The sequence below is a fragment of the Anopheles nili genome, chromosome X, assembly GCF_943737925.1.
Source record: "Anopheles nili chromosome X, idAnoNiliSN_F5_01, whole genome shotgun sequence".
In the NCBI taxonomy this organism is placed as follows: domain Eukaryota; kingdom Metazoa; phylum Arthropoda; class Insecta; order Diptera; family Culicidae; genus Anopheles; species Anopheles nili.
Genome location: NC_071293.1, coordinates 9,261,366 through 9,289,116, shown reverse-complemented (window position 1 = coordinate 9,289,116; position 27,751 = coordinate 9,261,366). Strand labels below are relative to the sequence as shown.

Below are 27,751 nucleotides of genomic sequence, written 5' to 3'. Positions count from 1 at the left end.
CCCACCCACACCCCTCTCATTCCGGCCCTCTGGTGGCAGAATAAATGTTAATTTTTGGAGGTAAATGGTTTTTCCGACTAGTCCCCTCCCTATGGCCTTTTCAACCCATTCTCATGGGGATTGGAAGGGTTTCTTTTTTTTTTTATATCTTTTACGTTAGTAATCGGTTGATTCTGTACGTTTGTTTTGTACCTTTCGTTTGGTTTGTGTGCATGACGTGTGGATTACTGATATTAGTTCTTGTTTGACAGTCAACGTTCGATGCTCGAGGCTCTGGTTTGCTTGACGTTTAATCTTGATCGCTTTTGTGAGCGATTTCCTCGTTGCCAAGCACAAATTCGGTCGATTAACATACGTTGTCTGCGTGTTCTTCGCATTGATAGCGCTCTAGAATCGAAGCGCCGATAGTAAACGATCGAAAGTACACCACGCACTAAACATAGAGCTCCAAAATGGAAGCCATGATGGCTCCGTGGGGTTTTCGGGAGCCTGCGATCAACCCTCTACCCCTTAATTTCGTCTCTTTCGCTTCAGCTCGCTCAATTTTACTCCCCTCGCTAAGTGCATGTGAATATGTATTGTGTTCTGGTTAATGTTTTAATCCATCTCGTTGCGTTTGATCCTCATTCCCCAAAATCGTGTTTTTGTAGCAATTTGCGTAGAAAGTTTCCCCCCAGCGCACCGTCACCGGTTGCGTGGTGAAGCGACGCCAGCCCGAAGCGGTACCAGGAGCAGTAGTTGCGCGTGGAAAAACTCCACAAAAAAAGAGAAGGAAAACACGGCTGACCAGCGAGCCCGCGCGCTTCTGAGTGGGTTTTCCGTGGCGTGTGCGTGCGTGTCGAATTTCAGGTCTAGCATGCGGCTCCGTACGGGTACGGGGCGACCTGCAGCGCGTTAGTGTGAGTGCCAGCACAACACAGAACGCCAAACATCCCCCCTTCTCGATTGGTTCTGCGGTGCGCCTAGTGACAAGAGATAAAGTGCTATTAAGTGAGAAGCGAAAGCACTGAGAAGGGGTGCGATAGAGAGAGAAAGAGAGAGAGCGATAGAGTGTGCAAGAAAGAGAGAAACAGCGCGGAAGATAGGCGGTCGGGCCTGTTTTGGCTTCTCGCTGTTGCCTGCGAAAAAACCACCTATCACCAGCTGGTGCGTCGTTCGCCACTTGCATGAAGATTGAGCACGCAGCGGTGGACGACTGTAAACTGCTGCAGTACAAGCGACAACTTTTCCTAGGTAACCCTCAAAACAGATACTGCGACTATTTCCGATTGGTGGCGGGTTACAGGTTGCGTATGTTCCAGTCCGCGTCATGCTGAAGGGGAAAACATTTTTGTCTAACTTCTGAGAGCTACTACAGCTTTACGGGGCTATTAGTCTCTTCTACTTTGGATGAATTATTTGCTTTCCCTAACAATCTGCGTAGTGACAATTAAACGAGACGACGGTGAAGACTTGCTCTGTATACCTTTTCTATTGAGGTGAGAGGATCTGAAGAGCTATAGAGTTAGCTAACCGTGCTTATAATTAGTACGCAATATGGCATTGGCCGATTAATTGCGGGATCTTCCGGAAATACCACCTTGGCTGGCTGAAGCTGGTTAAAGATGCACATGTTTAAGCTGGTTTTCGATGGATCCAAGAGAATAATATTTTTCGGATGAGTAGCAGATCATCTTTCAATAAGGTTTCTTCTTATAAGCGAAACTAGAGTGCCCTAAATAGTTGAAGAATCAGAACACTTTATTCTTAGCACGTATGTCTAGAGTGATAATATAGCCTTTCATAAACTAGAAATATAAAAGAAGTTTGGTTTAGGCTTGATATTTTTGAGATGAAGATCATCTTTTAATAGCGTTTCTTCTAAACGACCGTGCCGTAAATGCGCATACATCATCATACAGCATACATCATCGATACTTTGAGCATCCGCGAAGAAAATTTATTACCTTTTACAACAGCCGCTAGTGATGTTTCTGATGGAAGTTCGACGGAAGATCAAAGTTCGGTTGTTAAATTTTGATATATGTCTATCACCTAAATCGTAACGGGTACTTCTGACAGCTGTCAGGCAGCGTGCGGTGTACATCCGTGAAATAGAGGACAGGCTTAAAGCAAACGACTTTGCAAACTGTACCTCATCAATCGCTGTGAGCACATGAGCAAACCGACAAGCTGGAGTGCAGAAACCATCATGCATCACTCTCCCACACGTAGATGCGGACTAGTAACAGCAAGTAATAAAAATATTGATTCAAAAGCGGCGATTTTCTGGCACACGCATCAGGCGCACGCTTGCACGGTCGCTAAATGTGCGGTCTGCTCGCCGAGTGATTCATTGCCTCCGCTCTCCTTCTTAGCCCTTTAGACTACCCTCCCCGTTCCCCCACCCTCCCGGCTTTCTCCCTCACTATTCGGTGATCCAAGGGTCAAGAGCGCATTCGGTCGTATAACTCGCACCCGCCACACGTGCGTCCCAAAGGCGCGAATGATTCATGCTGCGCAACAATCTCGCCGTATCGAACCGTAAGCATATGTCGAGAAAGCGACGGCAGCAAGAAAACAGTAATAGTAAAGCAGCAAAAAGAAACAAACATTCAGCTGGACCAGGCCGACTGGCTGGCTTTATGCAGCGATTTTCCACCGTGGGCCGCCGCACTCGTTATGCTGGGCATTCTTTTTTTTTTTTTGCTCTCCTTCCAATGCTGCGTACAATTTATGAGTCACACGTTTGCTGCGAGCGGAACGCGAATGAGGCTGAAAAACTTCTTACCGACGCCACCAGAGGACGCTTTTCCGTGCTTTCTCTTCGTCTCCTGTTACCACCCCGGGCAGCGGTGTGTAGGGAGATGCTCCCAGCTCCAACTCCTGCTCCCAGCTTCAGCTTCTGCGGGAGTGTGCGTGCTGGCGAAGACGGGTTCGATTCCCCTTTTGGTACGATTTGACCCCAAAACACTTCCCGGCTCGATGGGTCCACAGAAAAGCGTGTAGGAACATGGGTAGGGATGAAAGTGCGCCTAAAGCGATGCGAAGAAACTCGCACCAGAAGCACAAGGGACTAGCAACAAGTGTCTTGGGTTGAGACGAGACAAAGAGCATTTGAGAGTGTGCGAGCGTCCTCGTCTGGTGGTGTCTTGGGGATCTGGTAACATTGCGGCGCCTGTCAGGTCGGTCCTTCGCTCGTTCCCACGGGTTCCTGAGTCAAGGTGCGTTACCTAGGTGACATACTTCAGTCTCTCCTATCCAACCGCGGGCTGGAACCGAGACATCCTTTTTACCTTCTAGCTTCTTTACTCATCGTTCTTCTCGTGAAAAGGATCTTTCGCTTCCTCGAGCGGGACAAAGCCCGAAGCTAAATTTGTGCCGCTTTGACGCCACTCATCACTTAAATGACCGCCGTATTTTTTTCTCTCTCTCTCCACTCGCCCTTTCCGAGCTCGAGGGGGTGCATTTGAAATTCAAATTTCGCTATTAATTTTCGGGACCGCATCTTCACGCCGCCGGGTCGGGCGCGCCTCGAAGACAGACGGTCTTCTATCGCCTCTGCCGTTGCCCCGTTCCATCGCTAATCGAGATCTTCCGGTTGTGAAACGGTGCCATCGATTGGCGCGTTTTGATCCTTCCACGAATCCCGGGGTTTTGGGTGCGTTCGTGTGGCGAGACTTTTGACATTTGCCTCTCTTTCTGAGCAGTGCTGTTGGGCTGAGGGGGATACAAAGTTGACTTGATCTTCGGCGTCATTGAAGTCGCACTTGGAGATCGTTAAAATAAGAACTCGATTTTATGCCAGAAGAAAGAAGAATTTTAGAACTTTTTTGAAGCAAATAATACCTATTATTTGCCTATTATTGCTTTTTACTATTATTTTGCTTTTTACCTATTGGAAAAAAAACCATACACTTAGCCCTGTTTGATTCGTGTGCTTTAAACCAACTGATTAAGACTGCTTGAAGATGTTGTAGAAGCATGTCTGGATAGTTTCAATTTTCAGTTGTAAAGTGTTGTGTGTGTCTGTAGAGAAAGGTTCCGCTGCTGTGATGAAGAACCATCGAGTGTCTACTGTCAACATAACCTGACACGCGTTTCACCTTTGACCGTATGTTAAGCGAGCGAGATGTGTCCAAACTTCAACAACGAAAAAAGAACTTCCTGCCGATAAACGAACTGTATCGAAATGAAGGTCGACAGTTCCGTTGTTCGGTCCCAGGTCGCTGGACGCTTTACTTAGTCCTCGGTCAACCATGACGGTGGTACCAGACGTTTTTGACGGACACTACGGTCCACTATGGCTTTGTGTCCGATATGCGCGTGATTCGAATCCCGTTTGTCTTCCCATGGCGCCAGCCAGGTTGACAGGTGTCAACAATGACCTCCCAAAGCCCGCCATACCTCCAGAGGTCATCGGGATTACGTCTGGGCGGGTGGGCTGCAATAAATGGCGTAATTTCCACGCGCGACTCATGACGTTGCGAAAAGGAAACCCGGGAAGGTAATCAGGAGTGCTCGCCAGAGGAACCGGTTCCCTTTTTTACGATCCATAATAACGCGTCTTCAGCTTTTATTGAAGCGACGATGTTGCCCTGCGGGTACTTAGGAACAGTGGCACCGCTCATTAGGCGCACCGACGACAGTACCGGTCATAAAACTCTGGCGCCAAGCAACACCGTTCAGGTAGGACGTCATCTTCTCCATGCACCCATGGAGAAGGCACCAGAATCCTACCTTACTGTGCCGCCGCCAGGGGTCGCTTTCGTAGACCAAACTCTCGCTCGTACGGAAAACCACTTGTTGCGCGGAATAAGTCAACTCGGCCTGTGTGTGGTGCGAAAAGCCTACCAAAGTTCGACCTGACGTGATGCCGCGTGGGATGGCGCACCATCGGATGGGAAAATGCCGCCATTATCGATGTCCTTTGATCCGTACACAAGCGCCTGGCACACACGAGCCGACAAAAGAAAGTGCTCGTGATTTCCACGCGCCGCGCAAAACGGCATAATGTCATGATTTGGGTGGAATAATATTTGCCCTGCGAGAACGATCGGAGGCGGCCCTGTTCGCGGTCTCTCGCTCTCCACCCACACGGTGTTGCTTGACATGTTCCCTTATTTTCTTTGTTGTTCCTCTTTTCTTTTTGTGACGCCACGAGACCCCGTACCATCGTCGTTTCACGTCGCCACAGGACGTAACCGACAGGAAGCCGGCCCCAGGCGGGCATCGGGGTCGTGTTTAGTATGCAAACTGCATCCTCACGGCGTTGTCGTCGTCTTGGAGGGAAATTTGAACACTGGCGATGGTGAGCTACGTACGTGGGATGGTTGACAGCCGAACTGCTTGGGTGTCGTAGTTGCGAGAAGGCAAGGGAGATGTCACTGGCCTTCTTTCTGCCGCGCGTGCTCTTCCGGATGCATCGCCGGTCCTTAGGACGGCATCTCGATACGAACGGGGTGGCCTTTTTGCTTGGTGTTTGCTTTTCTTTGCCTCGCATCTCTTTTACCTGAGCCCTTTTACCGAAACCGAACGCGACACGAGGGTCGCTTTTTGGAAGGGTCAGAGAACTTCCTCTGCCGGCTACCTTTTTTGGATTATTGAGCTGGTTTGCCTTTTATGTATCATTCAGTAAATTGGTTGATGGGTGTTTTTCTTCAGCAGAACGATACGCTACGATACGATGGTTTGATGTGATGGTTATTTATGTATTAAATTTTATCTATTAAAGTCAGTACGAAGAGCAACCCATATTAGGTTGTATTTTTTTTTAAATAAATTGTTAATGGTCATTTCAATTTACAAGTTATTTATTGATTACATTGAGACATCAAAGTTCTCACAAAGCTTCCCACAAAGCTTGAGATGGGATTATATCCCTATAAAAGACAATTACAAATACATTGGATAATGCACTTCATAAAATACGACCAAATCCTTACTGAGTCATAAATTTTCCCCAATTTTAATCCCTATTTCTTAGAGGTCATATCATTTTGTCATTCCTTTCTATCGTTTCCTGTAAGAGTGCTTTTTTTTAACAAACACCCTCGATGAAACGATCCATGCAGGCCTTCGTTAATCCCTTCCGTTGGGGATGAAAAAAACAGCTAATGTTGCAAATATCGAAAATCGAACACTCGCCCGCATACATTCGACTCATCCCGCAGATCTCTGACTGATCTTGCGGCTTTCGTCTTCGCCGGAGAGTTGCATCCCTGAGCCCAGTGCTGATAAACGGCTAGAATGGAGCGTTCAAAGAAGCCCTCGCGGACTACGAAAATGGCGGCCACGCAAACGTGCGCTCTAATTTTGCGGCATGTTGTTGCGCATTGGCGACACTTGAGTCACACCCGCAGGCTGCTGGAGGGGTTGAAGCTCGCGACTGCAGTTAAGTGAGGTCTCGTGCAAGTGTGACGATTCGCAAACCAGCCACATTCGCACACGCGTTCACCTGCTGTGTGGTGTGCGCAGCCCGCCTGAAGTTGCCACAGACAGCAAACGAACGAGAACGAAGGCCAGCTGCGGTTGCAAGGCGACGAGGGTTACGGTGCCGTGATCGAGAAGTTGAGGTGGGGTTGAGTTATGAAGCCAGCTTGATCGTGGTGCGCGGTTGGACGGGCTCTCGAGGTCGATCGAGTTCCGAGCGTGACAGTTTCTCTTAGCCGTTCGGTGGATCTAAAAGGGCGGCTGGCGGGTGAATTACCAGGGGGAGGAACTTGGAGAATGGGTAAAAACATATACAAACATTCATGGACACATACGAACAACGCTAAAAGCCACGCGCTCCACAGAAACACCACTTACTCGATCGTGTTCTACCGCCGCTTGATCCCTTCCATACGTTATCGAAATGTAATTCTAATCATCTAGCGTCTCCTTCTCTTATTCCTTCGCTCTTATTGTCCTTCTCTCTATCTTTATCTTTGTCTATATCTCGTTCTATCTCCCTCTTTTTGTGCCAATTCCGTTTGAGAGCAGCCTCAGAAACCACGGTCTCTGGTCAAATGGGGCGCGCGACCCCTTCACTCATGTTTATTTCATCGATCGCCCTACACCCCTTCCATCCCTGCTTCCTTCCCTGCACTCGCACCCGCACCCGCACCCTCTACCACCCGTCCTCTCACCCCTCGGTGGAAGATCAATTTGCTACGAGTGCTGGTGGGTTGCGAAAATAAGCAACGCCTTCGAATCTAAACCACTTCCCTCGTTTCTTCCTTCGCTTATTGGTGTTACTTAGCTTATCACTCATTACGAGCCATTTAGGCGCGCATTAAAGTGTCCTTATGGCCGGTGGAACTGCTTCGTTGTTTATTCACCAGACCGCCATCTTGCCCGCCGAACGATAAAACGAAGCGAGAGGACGAAAATAGCGCAAAAAGGATTTAGTTAGCTATTCCAGGAGTGCCTCGCGTTCGCGTGCCATTGCCTGGTGGGTTTGTTTTTATTTAATTTCAGTTTTATTTCACCACATTCCGGTGACTGCTCGCGAAAGAATTTGCAGTTTTATATGCGCTCCGGTTGGCCATCGGAAGGAAGAAGGTGGTCCTTAAACCGTGGCCCTCTTTCGTCCTTGCTCTCTTTGCTTGCGTGCGGTGCTCGCGAACCAACGGAGACCTTCCGTCGGGAAAATTGTTTGTGTCCGTTGTGTCCTTAAATGGGAGGCTTCCCTGGACGCGCCGCCGAAAACTCCCCCGCCCAAACATACTCACGTGTTTTTTTTTCTTCGTGTTAGTGTGAATCGTGCTATTAAACTCCTTTTTTAAGGGTAGGATGGGGCGCATTACGCAGGGTGGCGCCTGTGCGAGGTGTAATCTTTTTGTTCCGAGTTTGAGACATCCCTGGGAAACGGGGAAAAACGGAAAAGCGCCACCAGAAGCCGTCGGTGCGGTGGGATTGTGTAAATGTGCCGGTTTGGTATTGGTGCGTTCTCGGTTGCTGAATTCGTGCACTTTTTTTTTTCTTCCATACCACCCTCGCTTTTTCATTGTTGTAGCCCGCTCGGCTGTCCCTTCGGCCCTTTCTGGTAGTGGTTTTAATGGCGTCCGCTGCACGGACTTGATTTGGGGGGGTGGGGGGAGGAGGTGGGGAGTAAAGGGCGCTTTAGTAGGGCGGGAAATGGTAACGGGTTTGAGGTGGAGAAAAAAAAACATTAAATGAAAATAACTTAACGTCGACACATAAAATTTACTGCCCAGCTTACGACCCTTCGCCATCCGAAACTCCCCCCTCCCCCTCCCACCCCACCCCCCTACCCCCTTTTACCACGACGAGAGGATACGTTCCTTTTCGAGTTTTGCTCGTGGCTCTTTTTGTTTTATTTTCACTGCCCTACTGGTTCGCTGGTTCGCAGCTGGTCGGCTGAGCTTAAACCCGGCGAGCCATGGGCGTTTGGGAGGGGGTGCATAAAAAGGGGTGAAAGGGTGATTTCGCGGACTCCCACCGCACCCCCTTCCAGTGCAAGAAAACACCACGTGGCTGAGCTGAGATGGAATTAGCCACGCTCCAAAATGACCGGTTTGCTACACATAAATCCAGCCACGGGCTCCAGCTTCGGTCAATTATCGTGGCCGGTTTGGGTCGGTTTTCGAAGGGCTTGCAACAATCCGTGGTGTGTGTGTGTGTGTGTGTGTGATTTGGCGTGTGATTGAATTCACGTGCGACGATTGCAGCCATTGCGGCAGCACGCTGAAAAGCTGTCATTACGTTTATATGTGCGTATTCACGCGTTAAGCATGCATCCACCATCAACTCGATTTCGGCCGGCCGCTGGTTTCGATGGGTTCGCGGCCATGATGGCGCTCAATAAGCGCCTTATTCGCGTTTGACAGGTTTTTTTTTCTCCCATGGGGCCGAATTTTCCACCAACAAACGCGCACAAACCGTGGCCTTCGTGGACGAGCGCTTTTCACACAAGGCTCAATCCGTGCCGCCGGGCGAGATGAGGGTGAAGACGACGTCCACACAAAGCCCAACATGACGCCTTCCATCACCCGCGTGCGCCAGGCATCGCTTTCAAACACGCGCGTTCACGCGGCCGGTTGCAGGAATTTGCGCGCAGTAGGAATGCGCCTCGCGCGGCAGCACAAAATTGCGTGTTCGCGGCTTCCAAGCTGCGCTTTTGCGAGCCGGTGGCTGGTTTGGTAGGGTTTCCAGTGCGGCCCTTGCCACCCAGCGTGTTCCGAAGCCCCCCCCCCCCCCCCGCAGAAAACGCATGTTTACGCTCTGCGAGGCACAAAGACGCGCGTTATGCGCGGCCGCGGATTCACGCGTGCTCTACATTAATCGGTCTCTTCTACTCGGTTGGCCCTTCGCACGCCCTAAAGGCCCGCTCGTTATCATTGTTCTTTGTTGCTCGAGCGCGGCGGCTGCGATAAGATAGCTGGCAAGGGAAGGGTGTGGTGGGGGGTGGGTGGCTCCGAGGGGAGGGAAAATTAATCAATCACTTCTAATTGAGATCAAACGAATATTTCAACCACAATCATTAGAGAAGCCCTTGCAGCTGCGGTCCACCACGCGAGCAAGGGCGGCTTGGGTGATTTAATTTCATTCGATGCCACGCTGGGATTGGGCCACCATTTTGCTTCCCCTCGCGCGGTTTTTCCCATCCCCGCTCTCCTGGCACCGCCACCGGCTGGGAAACTAGCTGCCATTAGCAAAAAGGTGGGTGAAAGTGGATACTGGCATTTTGTCTTCTTAGTTTGCTTTTTTTTTTTGCTCCCTCAAACCTATTTTGAATCGATGTGCCGTTGTTGGTTATTGCCTGTTAATATTTGCGTCCCTTTTCGCACACACTGTGGAAGCTGTTGGCTTGAGCCACAAAGCCACATGCTTTACAGAAACTATCGAGTTTTGCTTCTGCAGTTGCAGCAAAATAAGACAATTAAAATGTTATTGAGAGACAAGCTATGAGCTCCAACTACACCTTCAAAATCAATCTATAATCAAAACGCCATCTTTTTGCTTGGCTGAGTGTGTGTGAGTGTGGTGATGTTTTACTCGCTTTTACAGTGTGTCACATTGTTGTCGCATTTGCCCGTTCGATCGCCATTAAAGTGATTTTTAGAGCGTCGTTAAAACTGTCATCGGTCGTACTTTTGTGACTCTCTCGAGGAAATAACCTAGCAAGCAATTTAGCAGCACACCCGCTCGAGAAGTACTGCAACTGGTACACGTAGCAAACGCTTCGTAGCGCGAGTATGAGTAACCGCGATAAGAACTGACGGACGTACACGCTGACGCCGTGCGTCATCTCATACCCATAGTGGAAGATTGTGTAAACATCAAAACGGTTCCGTAAGATAATGTCCCATCGCGTTGTTGACACCGTTCCGCTGTCAACCATCGTAGCTGGATGCTACCATCTGTTTTGTACCGATTGGAAGGTGCAACTACCTTCACGCAACGGCACGCTAGCTGCATGACGTTTTGGTTCGTGAGCACGCTCTACTGGAAAAAGCGCCCTGTTTTTTTTTCTCTTCTCCCCCATATCTCGCTCGATAAAGGAACCCATTGCCTTTGCCCTTCGGGCGAAATTCGAGACCCCACGAAAAAGGGTTCCTGCGGCCCAGATGAAGCCGTTGGTTCCCGAGTGGCGTAAGCCGCGGGTGCGCTACCGACGCGAGGGGTTTTTGTCTCGTCAATCCGGTAAAGGGGAAACACGTCCGCACCCTGCAGCTGTCCGACCGGATGTCACCGAGGCTGTGTGCGTGCATTCCACGGCCAAAAAGGATCTAATCATGCACCCCCTCGAGAGCTGGTTGGTTGGTTGGAAAACGAACTGGGAAAACTCGGGCCCAAACACCGGACGCGCAAGGGAAATGTTGCAAGTTTTGCTCTTTATTCGCTGCCCCTTCGTAGGGTCCTGTCGGTGTGCGGCTGCCTGCAGGATACGCACGACGGACCCTTTTCGAAATGCTGCTTTTATTGTGTGCCCTTTTTGTGGAAGAATGTGCGTGTGAGCGAGCGAGAGATGCGAGAAGGGCGAAACTGGGCCCAAACGCCCAAAACGGCGACAGTAGCACTGGGACTCTTCAACGGGCCGCGTGATTCGGCTGGTTTACGGTGCAAATGACCTTCCTGCATGCTGCAAAGAGCCACAATGCGTGTGGAAAAGGCCCCGTAAGGCAACAAAGCTGTCCCAAGTACCAGTTTACGGGCACAACACCCTATCTAGGGTCCGGAAGGGGCGCATAATTAATAAGCGCCCATTTCCATTCACGCTCACGTTTTTTTTTTTTCGTTCGTAACTGCTGCATTTTCGTTTTTACACGGTCTCGTGTGGCGATTTGAGGATGCTAACGTTGCGTTTTATGTTTGCCCTTTTTTTCTGTGCGTGTCCTTTCGCGGCATCCTCAGGGAAGAGGTCGCCCAGAGAACGGACGTTTTTATCGTTTGGACATGTGAAAAAGAATTTCTCAATTATGCATGCATTTTAAAAGACGTACAAATTTAGGCCAGCTTCGCCTACAGGATGACGTCCAGAGCTCAGTAATGGCCGCTGGAGGCAGGTTCTGGACGTCAAGTCTGGTGGAAGTGAACGACCTTTAGATTAACTGTGGCTTTCTTCTCTTTTCGCCCGCAACAGATAGTGGATTGGGAGCCAGCACCATTACGGCAAGGTGGACACAGATGGGTCCAGGACCAACGGCCGGCTCGTTGGTCCCGGACGACACCAACGGATCCGGCGTGGATGGCGGCAAGCATCTGGACGTCGGCGACATGAGCGATGTAAGTACGATTGGCTGTTTTCCTCCCCAAGAATAACTTTTACGGTGTCTCGAGTACGCATAATCATTTGCTCATTACCATTCTCTTTCTTTTCGCTTGCAGGACGTAAGTGTTACACATGACATCCACGTCGACGGCGAGTTAGAGCCCCACGCAGGGCACGCACGATGGCCAGAAGTAGCTGAAGAGGTCGAGGTTTTCTGAGAGTCTTTATGGAGACTGAACCTTAAGAAAGCAAACTCTATTTCAGCTGCTTTGGTGTTTTTTGTGCGTGTCGTTGCGTGGAGTCTACGACATTCCAAACGGTCCTCGACCGCTGAGAATACCCGCATACACACTCACACTTTCTTTCCTGTTCTCCTTCCGACACCTACCCCCAAACCTTCCTTGTTTGTTTTCTCTTCCCACGGCCCGGTTGCGTTAGGACGAACAGGATCTGTCGTCGGCGGATGCCGAGGGTGTCTGGAGTCCGGACATCGAGCAGAGCTTTCAGGAGGCCCTAGCCATCTATCCACCGTGCGGCCGTCGAAAAATTATCCTCTCGGAGGAAGGCAAAATGTATGGTAAGTACCTAAGCATCGCTCTCTTTCCAGTACAAGATCAGTGTCAGTTCAGCTTGGTGCTAGGGTAAAGCGAAGCCCATTCTATCGATTCTTCAATCCCTCAGTTTAGAATCGATAATCAAACATGCCCAATTTGCCCTTCACATCATGGAATGTGCTATAAACCCCTTACAGAGTGGTTTGTGTTCTACGTCCGCCATGTTGTCGCTTCGGTGACATTACACTTCCATCGCACGATCGACAAAACGTCGTCTAAAATCACCGCGGCCCTGTAAATGAACTACAAACTGGACGGTGGGGCAAAACAGATGCAACAATTGTCGCCTTCGCGGCTCTCCTACAACCCCTAAACCACCCTATTCTCGCTCACCCCCGCGAGGGGTGGTTTTTTTTCCTTCCAACACAGGTGGAACACGCTCAGTTACTGCTTGCCCTTTTTATCTTATCGTGCGACCGGACGTTGAAAACCATTGTGGTTTGACCGCGGTTTGGTCGCGCAAGTCCGCGTGGAAGAGCACCACCAACCCCGTTTACATGCACCGCTCGAGGCGTCCCATTCACCCAGTGTTGATGGGTGATCACGGTCACCAAGCAGGTAACCCTTTCCGCGTCGGCTTGTCTTATCGATGGCAGTGATAGAATACGTTTCCACAGCTGTCAGACCCACCATGGCAGAGGTACCCTTTTGAAGTGTTACACCCCACGCTCACCTGCCTGCCAGAACACCCTCAGGCGTTATTTTTCTAAGCAGACTAGCCGAACAGAAGCGCAAACCTTGGCTAGGCTATTAAGTAGCACGGGGTTGAGTTTCCAGCCCTCATCGAGCATGGGCGATACATCTTTATTTCACACTTCTCCACCCGGCCCGCGGTCGGATTACGCGAGCTTGAAAACGGATACAATTTGCAAACCGACAGAGAAGTCGATCCGGCGACATACACACGCTAGCCGTTTCGCTAATTATCCCCTGCCCTGGACTGTCTCCTTCACGAGCGCGCAAACATGATCCCGCTGAAAAGGACCTTTTTCTTCGTCCCCATTATCTCGTGCCGATTGCCACCCATCTCCGTGTGGCCTTTTTCTCCGCTGGCAGCAATTTGCCTGATGATGATGATGATGGTGTGCGGTGGCACCGACCACCGTTAGTGAACCGCGCTGCTGGTCCGGTACTACGCGCTACTACGGGTTTGCTGGCTGGCGGTTTCACGTTACTCGAGTGCTCTCGAGCCCATGGTGTGCTGGTTCCGCTGGTTGTCATGGCTTTTAATTGGAGCAAAGTACGTCCGCCCTATACAGGGCGGTGGGTGATGTAGCGTGAAAGGTCCAGGAGTTCTTCTCTGGGATGTCCACCTGGAGAGGGAGGAACTCAACGAGATGGTGACTTGATCTGCAGATTTCGCTCTCGTAATTTCACGATCACGCGAAAAAAAAAGCAAAAACCAAACACCACCTCTAGACTCTTAAGGGTGAGAGGTCTTCAAGAGAGCGCACTCTAGCGACGGTCGCCAGCAACTTCTGCTTCGCTTGGTCCAATTTCCTTTTCGCGCTCCCAACGGCGTTATTTTGTTGTCGCCCCGCTTGCTTCGCTCCTTTTTGTTTTGTTTTACTCGCTGTGAAAGGGAGCAGCAGAAAAAGAAAAGAAAAAAATCGCGATCCAAGTTTGAAGCACGCGCGTGCTTCTACCACCATTGCTCGATATCGGTTCGCGCGTGTTCGCGTCGGCAGAAGGTTCAAGTTCAAGTCTATCGGTGTACGGCAGAAACGTGCCCGGGAAGCAACAAACCAGCGGGCTTAGGGTGAAGTGAAGCGGTGTTTGATTGTGAGGAGCTTTTCCACCGCGTATGTGTCTGCGTTGCGGTTTTGCGATGGTGCTGTCAGCAGTAATGGCTGAGGTTTTTGGTAGGTGCAGTCGTTACGGCAACGCACAATGCACATATTATTCCTATGCGAGTGACAAAAATGCTCCTCGCAAGCACAAAAAGGGTGCTATGGAGTGAAGTCAATGAATTCATTGTGTTTTTTGGAAGTCTCCAATAAATGATCTTTGAAGTTTTCATCATTACGTAAACTCCTTTTCGAATGCTCCATCCAGCTGTAGCGGGTTTCCCAATTTTAGCTTCGTTTTTGAGACCCACAAACCTAAACGTGATCTCCCAGCACATCAGCACAATTGGAGCTGGTTGGACCCGCGCTCGGTTGACAACAACGAAACGGTCTGTTCGAGTTGCTGTCGTCGTTGCATAATTTCCGAACGCCTCAAGCCGGGCTCGAAACCAGAATACTGTCAGGCAAACAGCACCGAACCAGACGTATGACCCACCGAGCGCCGTTATGTGCAAGGGTCCACTGTTCTAGTGTGCACTCGTTGTTGTCCTGCCCCTGCGGCTAACAGCTGGAACAGGTCAAACTGGTCGGTAGGCTGGCGGCAACTCGACGCCCCTGTGGTGTGTGCGGCGTTGTGCCCCACTTACGGTGAAGTCCGCTTCGAACACCGGTCTACGTTGACGTGGAGTTGCTCGAGTGTGCGTGTGGTTGTTGGTGACGCGTTGGCACCTTCGGAGGAGCCGAGCTGTTGGGTTTGGAAGTTGTCCAAAATTATTGCACGGTACATATGTTCTGCCGGTCTAGAAGGCCTATGTTAGCTCTGTCAGTGAGCCTTGAGCATATCATGATAGGCAAAATGGTCACCTGAATCAGCAGGAGTTAATTCTAGTTGTGCAGTTGAGTCGCACCGACTCTCGCCTATTATAGATAACTAACAAAAGGATTAAAGGATGATCTATTGCGTAGTTGTTTGAGTGTGTAATAGAATGAATAAGTCATTCAGACCGTACAATATTATAACTAGAGATGAGATTGGTTGAAGGTAAACTCTCCAAACGCATATCATGACATCCAGCCATCTATTGCTATTGGTTTTCTGTGTCAAAATTCCCACTTTAACACGTGTGATCGGCATTCATCGACGCCAGCACAAATGGCTCCCAAATAGATGACAATCCAGGGTCAACATTTACGCTACGGCTGTTTACAATACCCACTTCCGTGCTTAGCTAACCTTCGGTTTCTAATCTTCACTCCAACATCAACTTCTCTCGACGGTTCATTTCCCTCACTTGCCCAGAAAAAGCATCAGCAAACGCGTCCTCCACGGGACCTGTAACGCCTGTCATGGCTTTCATCGCCAGCATCACCATTATCGGTGGCATTATCTCGTGATGATTATGGGGCTAGTGCACTCGGGCGCAAGCTGTTCGTTACTGATTGAGCAGCGCTGGGGCTAGCCGGCAAGCCAGAGAACCGAGAAGGTACTCCTCCATGGTTGGTACGTGCAAGAATACGGCTCGGGAGAAGGAACCCCATGGTTCGCAATTTGTCGGCAAATTAAATTTCTTTCAAGTTTCGACTCCCTCACATCTTCCCTTTCGAGCTTCTGCTCGGTTTCTCGTTCCTTTCACAGGCAGCAGCAGCCGATTGTCCTGTCAGCTTCGCTCTGGCGAGGGAATATATTTACTTCTTCCCGGTGTATACATAATGCGCATGGTATATATATATCACGCTCTATGAGAAGCTTGATTTATATAATTTATCGTGCTGTATATATATTATATATAAAATATATTCTAGCACAATTGAGCTTGAAACTTTCCCCGAATTCGCCCGCTTGCGCCCGAACACCGCCGGAAGTTTATGGGGATTCAAATTAATTTCCTCGACCATGATGCTGCTTAAAGCCCGAGCCCGACGATGATGATTGGAAGCAATCCATATCCTGCCCAAAGCGGCTCTGCCGCCTTCGCTTGTCACTGGGTTGGTAGAAAGGGATAAAGAGGATGGACTGGGCGGTGGTTCCAAGATCAAAGCCAAGCCCACAATGAGTGGTGTGGAGGCAAGACGGACGCATCCACCACTCCGGCTGACGAGGGTAGCAACTGCTGCTGCTGCTCGAGATGGAAGGCCACGGAGCTGAAGTCCGAAATTCAAATGAAAGTGGACGTCTAACGTGCGGCCTGGAGCTTGGAGGTTTGGAAAATCTTGCCAAACACACAACAACAATAGTAACAAAAGACGGCGCCGGGTGGTTAGGTGGACATTCATTCGAGAGAGCACCGCCTCTTCCCCCTCCCCACCCCACGAAATCCCTCCCCCACCGAGGTGGAAGAAGTTTTCCGAAGACATCGCACGAGGAAAGTTTCGCGTGGACGTCGACGACGTCAAGCGCCGAGGATGGTCTTTTGATCTTGTCGCTTCAGCTTCGCAGGCTGATGGTTTTGGCCGGCAGCGAATGAACGATGGGTGGCTCCCGCTCGCATCCAGCTTCTTCCCCGTGTTGGTGGAAAAACTCGATGGTGAAAAAATGTTTGCCAGCGAAACTTTTCGACTATTTGCCGAGTGGATGGAATTTTCTTTGTTTTTCCTCGCTCCCCGGAGAGCGTGGCCAAAAGGTGGAGGAGGAGAGGGGGGGGGGGAGAATAACCCCTCCCATTTCACCTCCTCTCTCTCTCTCTCTCCCCGCTGTAACTGCGCACCGGCGGGGTGGGGAAATAATATATCCGCAATCATAATTCAAAAGCCCAATTTCCGTCCATCCCTACGGTGGAAAGCGTTCGCGCCCCAAAGCCAATCCAGCGCAGGAGATGGCCATCCTCCAGCGAAGCGGCAAGGCTCACCGGGAAACGAAAGGTCAAATGACTTGCACAATTAATGGCGGCGAGTCTGGTGCCGTGACCAGGCTGCAGGCGCACAAACGCTCGATCGTAAGCCGCGCCTGGAGGATGCGCTCACCCCCCCCGTCTTGAGGGTCCTTTCTTCGGGTTGGCAAACAAGGCCGCGGCGGGGAAAACGATATCCCGCACGAACATAAATCCTAATGAACAATACACATGTTTCCGGTCGCGCTCGACTCGACTCAGGGTGGAAGATTTATTTGCACACGACCCTCACGCCCGATTCCGCCATTTTCGTGTCCTTGCGTCATGTGGGTGGGTGCGTGGGTGGGTAGGTGGTCGGATGCCTTCCGTGCGACTCATTCATTGCCTGGATGACGACCGAGCTTCACCTCAACCGCTACCAGAGGGCGCTTCTCGGGTCCTGCGCTATTAATCCAGCCCCGGGTGTGTCCTGGAAAAGCTGCTGCTGGGTTTTGGATGGCTTGTGTGACCGCGTAGAAGCAGGGACTCGCGCATCCTGCTTCAACTCCCCCCCCCCCCCCCCCCTCCCCCGTTGACTCGGAAATGGCAGAAATTAATAAAAGAATCAAATCAGGACAAGCGACCCAGAAAAAAAAATGGATATCCCCGGGGGCAGTAAATCGCCAACGGCGTCCGATCTTCGGCGGGAAAATCTCTCCCACAAGTTGTCTCGAAAGGAGGGTTGGGGTTGGTGCAGAGAGGAGGTGGTAGAGAGCGACTCGCTTCGGTTGAATTTTCCACCCTCAGTCCGCTCGAAGCAGTCACTCAAGGACAATGGAAAAAAGCGAGAAAAAAGAACACATCCCGCTCGAACGAAAGGACGAGTGTGTGTGAGTGTGTGTACGAGGGCCAAGGGCCAACGGTTCACGAGCTCCCGAGCAGGACACACATCCGGTTAGGGGTGGATGGAAAAACCGGGCGCCCAGTGGGTGGGAAATAAACTGAACCATCTGGAGAGCTCGCCGAAAAAGGGCCCGCTGTAGCTTCCTCCAGCGCGTGGTCGCCATCGTTGTCGTCTTCGTCGACATCCCCCCCCCTTCCCCCCCCTCCCGCATGCACTGCAGTGCGGTGCGTGTGTCCCGCCTGTACGTGTGTGTGTGTGTGTGTGCCCGGCGGGAACCGTTCACTAATTGCACATTCTTGGCATAGTTTTCCTTGCCCGGTTCGGTTTTCCCTTCACTCCAGGGCGCGCCCCTTTTCCGGGTGGGACTCATTTTCCTGGGTTGGGTCTCGGTTTCGGTCATGCATGCCACACCACCTCCCCTCCTCCCCCCCCCCCCCTCCTTCCACCCATCTCGCCGCACCGAGGGACGATCGCGCAGCAATATGTTTATATCGCTCCAGAACCTCACACACACGCGCGCGCGCGCGCTCGCCCTTTGGCTTTGGGAAAAGGGCCGCCCGTGCAACCCCTTTTTCGTCGGCGCAGATGCCTTCCTGCCCTCTGTCAACCCTCCTCTTTCACACACACACACACACGCCGCCGCCGCCGTTCCCTTGGCTTGCGAAAAAGCAGAACGAGAAGGTGTCAATCGGAGATAGCGCTTTTCCTGTCCTCACGCTTGGCTTAGGGCATTTTCGCAGGACTCGCCATGCGGACACGAGTTTCCCGAGGCGTCCCCCCGACCCGGTCCTCGATCCTGTCCGCACGCTTATTTATTTCCACCCACCTTCCCCCGGGGTTTCCTTGACTTTTCCCCGGCCTGCGCCCACGCCTTTGTCTTAGCCTTGGCTAGCGTTTTCCGTGGTGCCCGCTTTATTTTTTTTTTTGCCCTGCCCTCGCGATGTGTTGAAGAGAAGCGTGTCCATGAGAGCTCACCCCATCCGTGCGGAAAGGACACTCCGTGCACTTCCGGTCTCTCCGCCCTCAACGCTCGTACAGCTGGATGAGGCGTATAAATAATAGCGTACGGATGATCGCGTGCGCTGGCAAGCGGAACCGTCGGCTCGCTGGAGCTGGCTATGTGTGCGTGTGTGTGTGTGTGTGTGAAAGGGCACATGTATTTGCAGCTCGTCGTCGGCAAAGGTCGTGTGCGTGTACGTGTGCGGTTTGTTTGCTTTTGGTGAAGAAAAGGACGAGCATTCGCATTCCGATTTTCGAAATGTTGGAAGGACTTCTGTTGGAAGACGACTTGACGGTTGAGGGTGGGGGAGGGGGGGGGTAGTGGCTGAGGAAAATGGAGGCAACCCGCTCGAAGGACGAAGGGAGCTATGGCAATTTTGGATTTGAAACATTCGCAGGCCTATAGGTAGATGCATCAATGCAAAGTGAGCGAAGATTCTCGTCTGCACTTAAACTGTTTTGTTCATTTATTTAAGAAAAAATTATAAAAAAATATTTTTTTTGTCCGTATCCTTACACTTACATACAAAACACAACGATAGTTTGAAATGTGGTTAGGTTTAAAATCACATACATATCACGTTAAGCTCGCATTTCCTCGAGAACATTACAAAAATCGTGTAATTCATCACTTCACGGCACATTCGGATTCATGATTCCAAATGGTATTGAAAAATACCAACCCCTTGTAGCTTCGAAGGTCCTTGCGGGAACCATAGTGCAGTTGATTGCAGCCTACTGCACTGCGTGAAGAATGACGCCCGAAATGGTGTGAGCTCACAACTCGCCTGTACGCGCTTCTACACGAGGTCCTTTCGCGTTTGGTCCGCGAACAACATGAAAAAAAAAACGCAGAAAGCTCCTGCAGAGCGATTGCAACGCGCGCCTATCGCGAACGTTACCCAACACAGGCGACCAGCCGGACGAGAGATGTTCGGCAAATTAATTGATCATAATGGTTGCCATTCCACGGCGCACAAACCGCGTCCGAACGATGCGAGGGCCCGCAGCGGCTTTGCATTCTTCGAAAACGATGCTGCACCGGCGATGCATTTGTGCCTTGCGAGTGGCGTTCCACGGCTCCATTATTCAGCGCAGCAAAGGACTGTTCAGCGCCCAGCAAGGAGAGCATTTGAGGAAAGCAACAACAGCAGCGAAAAACAAAAAACAACTAAAAGCACGCAGGAAACACCGATAAAACCTGCGCTTCGGCGTGGCTTTCGGTCGTACCGCGAGCGCGCTAATACGAGCAGGATGTGGTGTCCTGCATCGTCTGTTGGTGTGCCCTTTTTCTCCACGGCACCGTGGCAGTGATTGTGCACTTAATTTACGGCCGGGAACGTTCCGATTTTGCGCTGCACTTCAAGCCGATGCGAGGCAGTGCATTACGGCGATGCATCGATGGCCTGCGGCCGTTTGGCTGGTGAGTGTTTGATGGGAAAATTTTTTTTTTTGAACGTCGCGAACCCACCCAAAAAGGGCCTGTGCGTTTAATGAACGTGCCGCTAGCGCCAGGGAAGAGGATTTCCCTGACACGACAAAATGTCCGCACGGTTGGGAGGGATTTTTCTTCTCTTCTCTGCCGGCAATTGATTAGAAATAGCTGCGTTCCTTTTTTGTAGCTTGGCGAAAAGGGATCGGAAGCGCACGCAACTCGTCGATAGAAGAGGCCTCATTAACCGATAGTGTGCAGGGTTTGGTGTGCTCTTTAGATGTTTTTGACGCCTCTAGCGGTGGAAGATGACGTTGCCTGCGTGGTTTACCAATTTAGCAGCCCTTCGGTGGCGTCAAACGCGATATCCCCGCTCACGGATCGCAATGAGTCGGGAATGCAAACCGGTTTGCCTACCTTTCAGGCGCACGGACGAGACAAAACCGGGAATGAGCGACCCACGGGGCTGTTCCATCAGCACGGAAATAGTTGCGCCGCTATTTGTACACCTACAAGCGTGTGGTGGTGAGGTGCGATGATGGTGGTGGTACATGGTGAAACGGAAGATTCCGGGTTTTTGGTGAGTTTTACCGTGCGGCTGAGCAGGGAGGTAAAACAAAAAAATGTATATCGTATCGTTGGGGCTTACCCGATGGGCGACAGGGCACGGGAAGTATGCGCTGTAGAGGAAGGAGAGTGGTGGTGGTGGTGGCGGTGTAAGGGGGGGGAAGTAATGGCCACGGGTGGGGCGGAACCACTCTTCTGCACGGCTGCAGCACATCGCGAGTCACAAAATTGTTCTTCCTCGACACAAAATGCTTGGCATATTTTCGATGGCACAAAATTCCGCGCTGTATTATTTATAATAAAATTTATAAACGCGACGGTTTCCCTCTCCCCCTCCCCTCTCTTCTGCTCTCCTTTTCTACCCATATATAAATATACATATTTTTTTTGCCGCTCTTTCATGTTCAAGCGCTATGATCGTCCGCACTCGTGCACGTGCTTTCCGTTTTTGCCTCCAAAAGCCGTTCGGTTCGTTGACGTTCTCAATTTTGTGTCCTCTCGCATCGCCGGCGGATGGTGAAGCCCGGAAATCCTCTACCCTGTTGCCTGGGTGCCTGTGTTCGAGGCTGCCTGCCACTGACGGGGATGATTTTCCCGTGCGGTGGTACGATTGGGTCGCAATCCTCCCCCCAAAACACGAGTTTCAGGCGTAATATAGTGGTCGTGTGGGTGCATAAACTCTCGCACCATCTCGCGGTGGCTTTCGATTGAAATGTTGCGCGTCCTCGAACACCAGACAAACGGTGGCGACATCGGTACAGCCATCGAGCGAAGGTGACGTGAAATAAACCGTTCGCTTGTTTTTGTGCCATCACGCGCATTTGGTGCTTCTTCGTGGGGACCTGATCAAGCTGAACAAGCGCCCTTGGCACCTCTAAAAGGTGGCGTCTCGGTGGTGCGTTATGAACCCCCGCGGTTGTTCGACCTGGAAGAGGCAAAACGGTATCGCACCTGATACGCTTCTTTGATCCGTGAAATCACGAAAGGTTCATCAGGAGCAAATCATGCGGCCAGGAGGCAGAAGGGTGTATCATTTTTTTCCCCCGTTATTTATTGTCGGTAGATAAACTCACCTTCGTCACGAGCCTGGTATGATATTTTTACGCTCATCATTCACCATGAGTTTGAGAGTCTCACGTCGGTAGTCTCACCGTCGGGGAATGTAGCATCAAAACAGCCCTTTAGCTCCCTTTAAACTGCCAGTTCAACAGGTTGTTAGTTGGAGCGATCGATACCACTATTTACGGACGCTTCCAGGCAGGTTTAGTTTCATTCCAGCTGCTCGTATTCAGCAGATTCGATTTTTATTCTAACCCTGCGCCTGGAAGGTAGGCACACTGGTTGACATCTTTCTTTATTGCATGTCATTTTCATGCTAAAGGCGTTTGCTCCGTCTCGTCACGTGTGCTGATTTACAAACACATGTATGCTTAAGCATAGGGAGTGTTTAATACCTTGGCTAACTTACTTCAGCATCGTTAAATTATCGGAAACGATGAAATAGATAGCCTGAACTTCTCACTTGTTGCCCTTGGCAAGACGTAATAACGCTCCTTCGCTCGAATAAGGAATAAAGCACCGTGAAATCGCTCCCTATCCCTAGTCTGGCGGTGAAAATGGTGTCTCACGCGAGGAAACACACGCCGCGTTTCCGAATGTGGCGCCGAACCCGAATCCTTGCTGTACCGCCTTCACCCGGCACAGTTTGTCATCTGCCGTATTTTATATCTCCTGACAAGCGTATCAAACACATTATCTCCCTTCTCCCAGCCTATCAGTCCGTCTTGCTCCCGCCCAGTGATCCAGCTCCTTGCGTGCACGTACCCCACGCCCGCCCCCAGGACCACGGTGTTCCTTTTTCCGGCTTCGAAACGGAATGGGAAACCGTAAATCATTCCGCCTTTTATGTGCTGCACGGCTCCGGGTCGGCATCTTTTCTCGCTTTCCTCGCTGCTTTTCCAACGGCCACCACCCCTTACAATCCTCCACCCTCTCCCACCCTTGCCGGTGCACGCAAGGTAGCGTGCCGCGAAGGAAAAGCGAAGGAAAAAGGACAATAATTAAAATTAGAATACACATACCGCGCGTCGGTGGCTTGAGCGCTCGGGTTCGCGGTCGCATCGGAAGCTGGAAGCAACACGAAACCCGGCTCGGGTTGGGAAATGGAAAAAGAGGGAAAAAGAAAAACCACTCACCCCTCTGCCTTGGTCTGGGCCTTCATCTCGGTGCACAAAGCGCTTGCAGGCGGATATTCGGCCGTTCTGGGTGTGTGTCCTCGTGTGGCCGCCGGGCACTGTGGGACAGCTAAAGGACAGCTTTTACGTTTTAACAACAACCATTTTCACTTAAAATCGTATCCAGAAGGTATGGAAATAAATCCGATCAATAGCAGTTGCATCTTAAAGCGGGGTAAATAATAAATATTCAGCAAAGGAATTATAAAGGACAAATTCAGGAAAATAATAAATCCTCAAGTACATCGCATTACATCGTCTCATTGACTGTAATTATGACCGAGATCAGCCACATCCTATCTCACCGTGCGAGACCTACTGGCCTCCGTTGCCACCGTAAAGGGCCAGAGTTGTGCGACGGAGTTGGTAATAAATCTTGCCTGAAAAAAGGTCCGAAAGCTTCAACTACTCTTCTCCCCGAGGTCGGGCCCTGTTTAGTGTCGCCAGGAAATTGCTCCTGTCCTGCCGCACCCCAAGGAGCGACACGGAGACGCTCGGTGGCGCCTTGGCAACCGTTGCGGCCCTGTTCGCAGGGCGCGAAACACGAAATGATGAGGACGCGAGTAATTTGCGCCCACGCGCCGTGGCACAAATGGTGCGCCCGAATGCCTTTGAGCGCGCACCGCCTCCTGATTGTCCCTGCTCCTGGGGAGGGGGACAAAAAAACTCACCCCCAAAGCCACACCAACCCCTCAAAAAAGTCCTCCCCAAGCGGGCCCTTAACGAGCATTGCGAGCGACGCAAGATGCGCTCACCTTCGCAGGATGACGCCAAATGGTGCCAAGGGAATGAAATTAACGACGGGAAGAAAGGAAAAAAAAACGGCCGTCAAAGGAAAATAACTTTCCAACCTAACGGGCACACATACATGTGCCAAGCAGGCACAAACACACACGCGTTGAGTGGGACGCTTTCGGGGGGGCTACGACGCCACACGACAGCACCCCGGATGAGGTGCGGATGAAATTACAACCCTTCGTTGGGGCGGCTTTTTCTAGAACACCACCAACCAGGGCGGGCGTGTGGCGAGCAAACAGGAAGGGGTAGGGAGAACAGCAGGGATGTGTACACTAATGATAAAAATAACAATAAAACTCCGGTGCGCGAGCGCGTGCGATGAAGCCCGCGAAGGGATGCTTGCGATTTTGTGAGGCTCACGCGGAATAGCGGGCGGTTTGGGGAAACTTGCAACCCCCAGCCCACCGAGAACTCGTAACAAAGGCAAAGCCAAGGCCGAAGCGTGCCAGAGCGGGACGGCGACAGCACGGAGGAAAATGTACAAAAACGAGAATACAACAATAAGGATAAAGTACAAAAGTCGCAGGGAAGGAATTTCGTCCGAATGGGTGCAGAAATTAATTAGTAGTCTCGTTGCCGCTACCAACGGTGGAGGGAGTTAGGGCAGGGGGGAGGTGGTGCTGGTGCAGGAGGGGGAGGTACACTTTCTTGCGCAGCTTCTCCGGCATCATTTATTGCCATTGGCGAAGCGCTGACGAGAAGCTGGAGTTCGTTGGAAAACGTTATTTCCAAAACGCCTCAGCTTGAAACCGAGGGAGAGAAAATATGGTGGAAGACGTGGAGAAGGCAGGTGTCCAATAACAGCGTATAATGCTGCCCACTGCCTCCCGTACTGCCGCTTCGTCCGGATGGCAGATGTATCGAGTCAATTTTGCGATCCTTATTTCGCGATATTTTATTCGCATTCCGCGAAAATTTTTCACGCGCGATATGTTCCTCCGTAAGTTCTTCACTTTCGCTTTGTGTGTGTTGGTGGGCTTTGGGGCTGCATATTGCCTTAACACGCGATGCTCTCGGATTGTGGGAGTTTTTAAGAACTTCTCTATAGACACCTGCTCGAGAAATAGCTCGGATCCACTCGGTGCTATCAAAAAGCCGTGCAGGATGGAGTAATATCGATCAGAATGGCATGTCACCAATACTCTTCTGGGCAAGAATCAAAGCGTCATCGTCGTTTGACACATGCAAAAGAAACCATATCGCGTTACACAACCGTCTACGTCTACTGCGGATGTACTAACGTTCCCGTGTCCGTTTCATCTTCTTCCGCAGGTCGCAACGAACTGATTGCCCGCTACATCAAGCTCCGCACCGGAAAGACGAGAACTCGAAAGCAGGTCAGCTCGCACATACAAGTCTTGGCCAGACGGAAGCTGCGCGAGTTCCAGGCCAAAATGAAAGTGGTAAGTGCGTCGTGGGTCACAAACCGATGCTGAAGAAGCGTAAAGGAGCAGGCAAATGAGGAGCAGCGGACGACGAGCTGACCTTGTAACAACCCCCAAACTCCCACCCACACACCCTCACACACACACAAGCACACGCGCGCACCTTTTCAATCCCCTACTGACGTGGTTGGAATGCAAACTCCCAATCCCAGCGAAGACGTCGCGAGATCAATTTTCATCATTGTCAGTTTTGCGTCCTTTATTCAGCCTTTCTACCGTCTCCAAGGATGCACTGCTGGTCGGTGTGTGTGTGCTCCGTATCTTCACTCTCACTCTCTTTCTCTCTTTCTCTCTCTCTCTTCCTCTGTGTCCGTGTGCGTGCGTGTGTTTACTTTTGTTTCCAAATCGTCATCCTAGGATCACCCGATGATGGGTGTGAAGGAGAAAGTCTTCCCGACGAACATGACCGGCATGAGCAGTGCTCAGATCGTGACGATGGCCGCAGCGAAAGGTCGCCTTCCCCTAGTCAATCCCTCTTATCATCACCACCACCACCACCACCATCTTCCGTACCACCACCCTCACCATGCCGGTGCTGCTGGTGTAAGCGTATATCGCTTGTTTCTTTTATTTGCGCTCTGTTTACTACGCTTCTGGAATTGTTGCTTCTGCCGCTGCTGTTGCTTGGACCTGAAGTATCCACTGCTGACTAATCTCTGCGCGCTCCCCCCTCAGGCTACTAATGCGAGTTGCTAGTGTGGTTGCGAACCGAGATCTTTGTGGGCGAGAACTGGGCGAGTCTTTATTTTGGACTGCTCAGACGCGCAGACTTTGAACTTGAGATCTTAGACGAAGTCTTTGTACAGATGTCAATGTCGGATCCTTTTGATCTTACCATAAACACAGATTCCTTTTCATCTTACTGCTGGGGATCGTGCTCTGAACGCTCAGAATGTTCATGCTTAATGCTGGATTATGGATCCACACTCTCTATTCAGGAGGTTACGATTCGCTGTAACATGAGCTATAGAATTTCTCTACATGATGGTTAATTGTTGAAAATTGCACTTTCTACTAATGATAAAACAGAGAAAGAGACAAAACTACGAAGGAGAGAAGCCAACAATAAAAAGGAAAAATGCACACATTTTCCGTGGAAAACGTAGACTCACTTTCATGTTTCTTTCCCCATTTCTAAACATGTGTTCTTCTCGTGCTACTGCTCTCCACCAACGTTCGTTTCGTTTGACCGATTTTCATTCATTCCGCTGTGTTGCAGTATCTCATCCGCTTTTCCTCCAGTCATCATGATTAATGTTGCCCAATTCCCTCAGCTTGAGAGCGCAGCTTAGACGCTGTTCGGCCCTGTGCGTGTTTGCATCGCCATTAGGCTACAACTGCGCACGTCGGCATGATCAGCTTGCTCGACCGCTTGCTCGACCGTGCCCACAGCATCGACTGTGCTAGCGATGAAGCACCAGGTGTTAATGTCCGTGTTCTTCTCTTCCTTGTCCACTGATGCAGCAATTTTGGCAACCAGGATTGCAGCCGAGCACCTCCCAGGATGTCAAACCGTTTGCCCAGCCTGGTTATCCAATGAAGACGGCCACCGCCGTCTCGGAGGGTGCTTTGCAACCTACCCATGCTTGGGAGGGACGCGCCATTGCGACACACAAGTTCCGTCTGGTCGAGTACAGCGCCTACCTGGAGCTCCGCGCTGAAGAGACTGTAAGTATCTGAGATGATAGAGTCGATGTCGAGCCCATTCACGATGCTCCTAATTATCGTTTCAGTACCACAAGCATCTGTTCGTGCATATAGCGGATACGCCGGCAAACCCGCTGTTGGAGTCGGTCGAGGTGAAGGAAATCTACGACAAGTTCCCGCAGAAATCCGGTGGCCTCAAGGAACTGTACGAGAAGGGCCCAAGCAATGCGTTCTTCCTCGTGAAGTTCTGGGCGGACCTTAACACGAACATCGCCAACGACGCCGGCGCGTTCTACGGCGTCAGCAGTCAGTAAGTATCCGCACTGTTGGCTAGAGTTCTTACCCCGACCTTACCTCAAAGCTAAACTAAACATCGTTTTGTCTCTTTCACTATAGCTACGAGAGCAACGACAACATGGTGATCACCTGCTCCACCAAGGTGTGCTCCTTCGGGAAACAGGTGGTGGAGAAGGTCGAGACGGAATACTCCCGCATCGAAAACGGTCGCTACGTGTACCGGATCAGCCGATCGCCTATGTGCGACTACATGATCAACTTTATCAACAAGCTGAAGCACCTTCCGGAGAAGTACATGATGAACAGCGTACTGGAGAACTTCACCATCCTGCAGGTGAGTGAGCAGCGGACATGCGACGACACCTAGAGCGACCTCTCATCCGGTTTGATGTATCCATTCCATTACAGGTCATATCCAACAAAGACACCGACGAAACGCTATTGTGCGTCGCGTTCGTGTTTGAGGTATCGACCTCCGAACACGGTGCGCAACACCACATCTACCGTCTGGTGAAGGAATAG

The 27,751-nt window shown here is 50.9% G+C and overlaps 1 protein-coding gene across 1 annotated transcript in view; it reads left to right on the top strand.

Moving 5' to 3' along the window:
• Positions 1 to 27,751, top strand: part of LOC128728840 (transcriptional enhancer factor TEF-1) — a 77,290-nt gene extending 49,539 nt beyond the window's left edge. The window contains exons 2-10 of the mRNA XM_053822489.1: positions 11,570 to 11,712; positions 11,815 to 11,817; positions 12,137 to 12,275; positions 25,113 to 25,243; positions 25,643 to 25,828; positions 26,750 to 26,953; positions 27,019 to 27,242; positions 27,329 to 27,563; positions 27,638 to 27,751. Coding sequence (XP_053678464.1) covers positions 11,570 to 11,712; positions 11,815 to 11,817; positions 12,137 to 12,275; positions 25,113 to 25,243; positions 25,643 to 25,828; positions 26,750 to 26,953; positions 27,019 to 27,242; positions 27,329 to 27,563; positions 27,638 to 27,751 — 1,379 coding nt within the window. The remainder of the gene's footprint in view (positions 1 to 11,569; positions 11,713 to 11,814; positions 11,818 to 12,136; positions 12,276 to 25,112; positions 25,244 to 25,642; positions 25,829 to 26,749; positions 26,954 to 27,018; positions 27,243 to 27,328; positions 27,564 to 27,637) is intronic.